The sequence below is a fragment of the Nothoprocta perdicaria genome, unplaced genomic scaffold, assembly GCF_003342845.1.
Source record: "Nothoprocta perdicaria isolate Ctin4 unplaced genomic scaffold, notPer1 scaffold_11, whole genome shotgun sequence".
Lineage (NCBI taxonomy): Eukaryota > Metazoa > Chordata > Aves > Tinamiformes > Tinamidae > Nothoprocta > Nothoprocta perdicaria.
The window spans coordinates 1,916,877-1,924,392 of record NW_020454205.1 but is presented as its reverse complement, the minus strand read 5'-3'; the positions used below and the strand labels follow the sequence as shown (position 1 = coordinate 1,924,392).

Below are 7,516 nucleotides of genomic sequence, written 5' to 3'. Positions count from 1 at the left end.
GCGGCGCCCCCGCTGCGCAGCGGAGCGGCGCCACGCCGCCCCCTGGCGGCGCCGTAGGGCGCCACGCGGCGAGCGGGCGAGCGCGGGAAACCGGGCGGCCGTTACTGAGGGGGAGCGGCGGCCGTTACTGAGGGGGAGGTGCGGGACGAGAGTACGACTACCAAAAGTTTATGGTTGTACACAGGGGTACAGTCACAGGGATTCACCCCAAACCATGCGATTACGCACCCTATACATTTCTAGGGGGAAACTGTTGCCTTCTGGGATCAGGGATTTACAGTGTTTCCACTCTCATTTTAAAATTTAACCTTTGACGGCTGTTACCCTCTAATTAAAAATGGTCTGTCAGGAGTTATAAGCTTGGTGTACACTGGATCTATTGGGAACACAAAGGGAAACACACCTGCTTTGTCCATGTGGGAAGAGGTTTGTAATTGTGTGAAGCAGCTAAGATCCGCACCTTTTGCAACGTGTTGAATAAATCATTTTCTTCATTTATATCGTATCCAAGGAGAATTAATTGTACTAATAGCCAACAATTTGCCAAAAGACACATTGTGGATCTTAAGAGATCATGAAGCGAAGAACCCTGCTGTTGCAGTAGCCGTGTTCCACGATGCAGGTAACGCCTCCATACCTCATGAGATCTGTAGCAGAGACATAGCCCGAAACAGGTAGAAAGGAGACCGGGACACATTGTCAAAAAAGGGCAAGGAATTTACTCAAAGAACCTCGAGATGATAGATGAGAATCTATTTGTGTTTAACTGAACACAGCCTGAGTTAGTAAGTGCCTACTGTATTAGACAGTAGGCACTTTTTAATACACTTAACTTATTCCTTCCTTGAGATACGCAATTGTTCCTCCTCAGTGGGTGTATTTTCTGTCATAAAATAGCTGAAAATACAGTCTTTTTGGAGCTTTGCTGGAATATAGCTTACATAAGCCACTAGTTTCAACGTAGGTAGCACTTTTTAGAGCTCAGAGAATTAAGTATTCTGTTGGGATCATGAAGGTGGTCCTCCTGTACCAATGGACCGTGACTGATGAAGGGTGAAAACTGCTATCTTCTCCTGCGACAGGAACATCTAATTTGCAAGACTGGGAAAGAGTAATAGGGCATATCTTGTAATTTCTTCAAATATATATTCACAGTGATAGCAAGACATAATTTGCTTCAGAATTGATCAGATTTACGCAAAACTATTGATCATAAAATGTTTCCCTAGGTAATTCTGTAAGTGATGGTTTCTTGAGTCAGAGTAGTTAACGTGTATTTGTGTTGCTATATCTTGATTATGAAATTATTAAATATAAATGTACCGTAATGATACCATTTGTTTATATAAACATGTACTTTATTAGTAAACTTCATTTTTGCAAATCATCCTCATGTCATATTTTGTTTGTATAAACATTTTTCTAAACTAACAAAAAGCAAATTTGAGGCAGTATAAAGTAAATATAGAAAAAGGTCATAATGTTTAATACATTTAAAACAAACTATATACTTTCAGTTTTTCTTATATTTACAAAAAATATTTACATTATTTGATTCAATGTCTCTCAAGCTATTTAGTGATTCTTGTTTTGTCTTGCCACCTATTTTGTAGAGAAAAACACTATTATTACGTGTTTTCTAATTTTCTAGGTAGTCTAAATGTTGTGTTTTCTCTAACTTAGCAAGAAGTTATTTTGTGTTATGCCTCTGTCTTAATGATTTTCTTATTCCAGCTGGTCACTGGTGAATTCTTTTTACTGAAGGTACCTTCAGGCTCACCCAGGCCATCAATTGGAATACTTCAGTTATGGAAGAAGTCTGGCAATTCTTAACTCCCAGGAGTAATCCTTTATTTTAGTGGTATTATTTGGCCAAATGATTAGGTCAGTTAAGTATAAGAAAGGGTAAAATCAGGACCTCATCTAGGTAATATTTAATCCTGTGTTGCAGTTACTGCTTGCTGTATAGTGATGTCTTCATGTATGGCCCATGGGATGAAGTTCAGCAAGTTAACAAGCATTTGAAAACATGGCCTTTGAATGGACAGCCTCAGATAACCCCAGAAGCTACCAGGTAGGCAAAACATTTCTATACATAGACAGACTTTACTCCTGGGTGTAATTAGTAGATCTCTCTCAGATTCTCTACGTTTAGTTGCTAGGTGCCAAAGCTTGGGGGAGGGAAGACATGTTGTAGACTTTATAACATACATTTTCTTGAAAAATTAGAGAAGCCTTAAAGCTCAGCTCAGATAAAGTCTAATGACACTTAATCATAATGGCTCTTATTTCAGGTAGGTGGTAATTCCACTTAATGAGAGCATTTACCTGTGACTATCTTTCTCACAGAGCTCTTTTTAACTCCTCTTATCTCTTCATTTAGTATTTCTTTGGCTGAAACACATACATAGAAATCTAATACCTTTCAGACTATATTTTGCTTGTTAACTAGTATGAAAAATATTCTCCCAAAGGTGTGTGCCATATCTGCTTTCCTTTGGTAGGTACAGTAGCCAGGTATGAAGTTTGGACCACTCTGGGAATATGCAATAGTCCAAACCCAAGGAAGACAGACAGATTTGGAATTCCTTCTGGGGGCTTCCAAGAATGTTACAAGGGAAAATAAGGATGTAAGTTGATCTGTACATTGGTGCTGAGGATCCTACATCTATCTTATAGCCATTTGGGTACAGACCCATGGCTGGAATACCTGTGTACTGGAGCACAACCTGTGCTTTAGTTTAACTGAGAATGTGGCAGTTTGCACCCTTTAACTGCTCTGTGATATGAGCCAAGAGGCAAGTTAGATACTTGGAAGATTTCCTTCAGAATTACACCCTTGAGCCAAAGGAAAATACTAGTGTAGATGCACCCAAAGTACACGGGTGTTGGAAGTGTTTGGTATTTGCTATATTTAGAAGAGCACGGCACGCTCTCTCTGCAATGCTTGACTGGTTACCCAAAGAGAGTGTAAAGAGCTATACCCTCATTTGCCAGCCACTTTTCAAAGATAGTTCATTTCCTAAGAAAACAAGTCCAGTGGAGGGAATGTTTCCAAGCAATAATCTTTGAGACTTTCTACATTGGCTTTAAAGGAAGGTAGATGTGAGAGGTGATAGGAATCTCGAAAGTCTGTCATTTCTATCCTGAAAATGAAGTTAGGCAGACTTTGGCCCCCTCACATGTTGCTATATAGATGGCTTTGAAGATTTGTTAAAAGCATTTAGATCTGGTTGCTTTCATGCACGCAAAAGTAGCCCTTCTCTCATAATTCATCACAGAAAGGCATCCCAAAGTGAGAATAAATGATCTCTTCTGTAATTATGTTTAGAATGTAATCTCTAAAATAACTTAAATTCCCTTGGTATTAATTGAAGAGGACTTTAAGAAGATTTAGAATACTTTCCATGAAGAGTATGAATTAATGAAGAGTATGTATGATGTAAGTATGAATGATGAAGAGTATTTAATTTTCTATTGCAAAAATCTGTTGCTTAATGGCAGGTTAGGAGATATTCTAAGGACAGGGAAAAAAAAAAGCTAATGACTAATCTATGTAATCTTATTTTCCTGAAGTTTGCCACTGTGGGAGTATTAGAGTATAAATTTCAGAACTATTGTTAATTACTATTTATCTTTGCTGAGTGAGATTAAATAGACTGGAATCCTAATAGTCTGCTAACTCCTACTGTAGTTTACAGAAGGATTAGCAAAAGTGAAGCATTTTGCAAATAAAAGACTACGAGGTTTTACTCTCCCATGTAGAATTTTACAGACAAAATCTACAGTTAAAGTGAAAATTAAACCTGTGTAGGGGAAACTTCATTTAAGATACCTGTTTAGGTAGTATGTGGTGTGAGGGATTCCCCTAATTACTACAATCTACTCTAATGCTACCCACTTATCCTGTCTTCTAAACTCATCTAATCTCAGATGCACATTCAGGTTTAGTAGCAAGATTAAGGCAGATTAAAGAGGTGAAGATTACTGATTCTTCAGGCTATGCCACTGTCAGTTCAAAAGACAGCAAGACTTTTTCCATGAATATTTTGCAAGCTTGATGCCCCAAAATGCCAAAACATGTTTTTTAAGAGCAGATATTATGCACAGAGTCAGTGAACCATATTTGAACAGAGCATGTTTCAAAAGTTTGTAGTTTAGGGACCATAATATGAATGGAAATTTACACTGAATTATTTCCCATAAACCACTACAGAAAAGTCAAATTCAATTTAAATTCCAAATACTTTGAAGGTCTGATCTGAGGGGAAGGCAAAAGGTAAAAATACTAAAGAGCTCACAGAAGTCAGAATAAGAGATGATTTTTTACAGAATTGAGAAAGTGAAGATTGAGCTGAAATACAAATATATAGAGAAAAAAAAAAAAAGAAAGGACAAATATTCTCTAATCACTCATAGAAGCATAATAAATGATTGTATAAAATATGATCCTAAATGAAACATTAATATGGAAAAATCTTTTTATGATACAAAAAACAACCCTAATTTGAGGGGGGAACAATAAGTGATCCCTTCTATCGATTTTTGCTTTAAGTTCCTGTTGATCTTTACTTATTTAATAACAATTAAGAAATAGTAGAAAGTTACAGAGAAAAGGACGTTCTGTGCAGACTTACTTGAGATCAGAAAGAATATTCTATGTAACTATAGAATTAGATTATGATCGAGTGTGCCGGGTTTATTTCTCTAAAAAGAGATAAAGTTTGCCAGGCTTATTTCTCTAAAATTGAATAGTAACTACAAGAAGCCAAGTATCTAAAACAGGACATCAAAGTCTCAGGTTTCAAAATGTACTATTCTCATCTCTGTAATTGGTAATGTATAGTTGCAATTTGCATTTGCACCATTAAATACCATATTGATTTCAAACAACTTGCATGGAAAGTAATTTAAATCATAACGTATATGCCTTTCTCCTTATACCCATCTACCTTCATCTTGTTCTAGTTCTCTTTTGACTCCTCTCAGGTAGGTAACTCTGCTAAAGGACAACATTTCTTCGTATGTTTGATAACCATCCTGAACTGTTTCAAGCTGGAACTGCAACTACAGAAGTTCTTCATTCACAGAACAAAGATAGAGACTGGGATGCTCTTTGTCCAGTAATACAGAGCGCGTACAACATATACTCTATATACAGTTCCACGAGGTATAGAAATTCTTGTGGGAAAGACAAAAGGGGAAGTAATGGGGGATTATTTTACTTCTGTGTTCAACTATTCAGAATAGTGTTTCCAAACAGTGGCAATTATGTTACACTTTTCACTTATATGTGCAAAGTTTTGAAGAGCAGGTCATAGAACAAAAGGAACAGAAGCATGTAGTAATTCAAGAATTCTTCCCTAAGTGTGGGATATATGCTAAAACAGAAAAAAATGCCTTACCTGAGTGTGAGAAAAATGCATGCAAGGCATAAATTACCAATTGCACCAAAGAAAAAGGGGGAAAAAAGAAAAAGATATAATGGACAATAAGTTTTTCTTCTTAAATGCTCTTCTAATATACTAACATGAGGTGCTTTAAATTATTGGAGTTGGTGGAGAGAAAAGCTCCTGACTTATTGAAAGACTGGACCCAAGATACCATAAGGAGAATCACAACACAACTCTTAAAAATTTCCCCCCAAGAACGGGGAACATATCAGCAATATCCTATTTACAATGAGATTCCTGATGACCATCAGAAGAATTAGGAGGCAAAGTAGCTCCTTACCTTATAAGAGGACCTCTTTAACATGATGGTGGTGTAAAGTGGTATTAAATCACACTTAACCTGCACAGACCTTTACACTTGTAGCGCAAACAAGGCTTGATACTTCTTTCCTGCAAGTAATTTCGCCTGCATTCGTGTTTCATAGTACATGTCAGTTGTTTTCAGTCTTTTCTGCTCATTTACTTCTGTCTGCAGTATTTTACATGCAGTTCAATGGACTAGGTAAAATATAATATTATGACAACTGCTAAAGAATGCTGAAAAGCTATAGCTTGTCAATGTCAAGCTCAGCATTGTTTCTTTTGAATGAAGGAAACACAGTAGGGCCAAACGAGAGGCAAATCCCGGCTCAAGCCCGTGGTACAGGCGCCGTTAAAACGCGGCCCGCGGCCGCGGCTTTCCGGGCGGCCTCGCTTTACCGCGGTGCGGGCGGGCGCTGAGTGACAGCGCCAGCAGGTGGCGGGGGGCGCCCGGCCGCGGCGCGCTCCCGCCCTCCCGGCTCACTTTGCGGCCGGGTGCCGTTCCTCAACCCGGCTATCAAGGCGCGCAGAGCCGCCCCCCGCCCGGGGCGCCGGCGGTTGGGCCGCTCGCTCGCCGCCGCCCCCGCCCGCCCCGCCGGCGCTCACGGGCCGGGCACGAGGCCGCCGCCCGCCCAGGAGCCGCACGCGTGCCGGGAACGTGCCCGCAGCCCCATGGAGCCCGACGGCGCGGTGAGGATGCGGCGCGGCGGGAGACGGGCCCGGGCCCCTCGCCCTCGGGGCCGGGCCGGGCCGGGCGCCGCCTTCCCGCCAAAACCGCGCGGCGGGGGGGAGGGGCGGCTGAGGGCGGTTGACGCCGCGTCAGGGCGGCTGCGGCTCGTAACGGCCGGGGCGGCTGAGGGCCGCGCTTCTCCATGGGGAATTCAGCCCCGGGCCGGGCCTTACCTTCCTCCAGCCGCCAGGCCCTGCTCTCCGCAGGCTTCTCGTGCCCCGCAGCGGGAGGGGAGGCCCGCGCGCGGGTTCGGCCTCGCGAGGTGGAGGTGTGAAGAGAAGGAGAAGGTCGCGGGCAGGGCCAGTCGCCTTTGCCTTAAACTGGCGCAGGGAAGTGCGGATCCATGAGGCAAGGAACGTGCCTTTGCTGCCGTGTCAAGCACTGCTGTCCTTGGTAGCCACGTTCTGATGTTCTCCTAAACACCCTTTTCAGATAATCCCAGAAATGAAGTGGTGGTGCAGTCTCAAGAGCGAAGAGAGCGGCTTGCCCTCATGAAGGCAGCTCCTCGGGGAAGGGCTTCCTTCCTGCGGCGCTCCTGGCGCCGCGGGGTTGTGATCGCTCTTGGCACGCGAGCTGGCACAGGCCAGGCGGCCAGAAGGAGATCTGGGAGAGATCCCCGTTTCTCAATACTAAAATAGGCTCTGAAGAGAGAGAGAACAGGATGCCGTGTTTTCCACATAACTATCATCTACTTGAGCCTGGGGAACTTGGGGATTTTGTGTGTATATATAATATGTATATACACACACACACACATATACCTTTTTTTTTTACCCTTTATTTTCTGAACTTTGCAGGGGGCTGAAAAATTCTTGGAAAGTCATAGGCTGCTCTCTGTAAAGATAGCCTGAGGTACCCAGTCCTCACATAAGAAGGGGCTGAGGATGTCGGTGGTGGAGCTGGTGCCTGCACACCACTGGCAAGGGACACAACTGAGGAAAATTGCTCTTGTGTCATAAGTAGAACACAAGGATTTGAGGCCAAGAGAGGAAGTCTAAAGGGTTTTGTTGTTGTTGTTGTTGTTTTCTTTTTT

General features: G+C 42.2%; 1 protein-coding gene across 4 annotated transcripts in view; it reads left to right on the top strand.

The window, feature by feature from the left end:
- The first annotated feature begins 6,377 nt into the window (after window positions 1-6,377).
- BOLL (boule homolog, RNA binding protein) overlaps window positions 6,378-7,516 on the top strand; it is a 28,349-nt gene continuing 27,210 nt past the window's right edge. For all 4 annotated transcript variants that reach the window (XM_026049176.1, XM_026049184.1, XM_026049167.1 and 1 more), the window contains exon 1: window positions 6,378-6,443. In XM_026049176.1, the coding sequence (XP_025904961.1) occupies window positions 6,426-6,443 (18 nt within the window). In that variant the 5' untranslated portion in view covers window positions 6,378-6,425. The remainder of the gene's footprint in view (window positions 6,444-7,516) is intronic.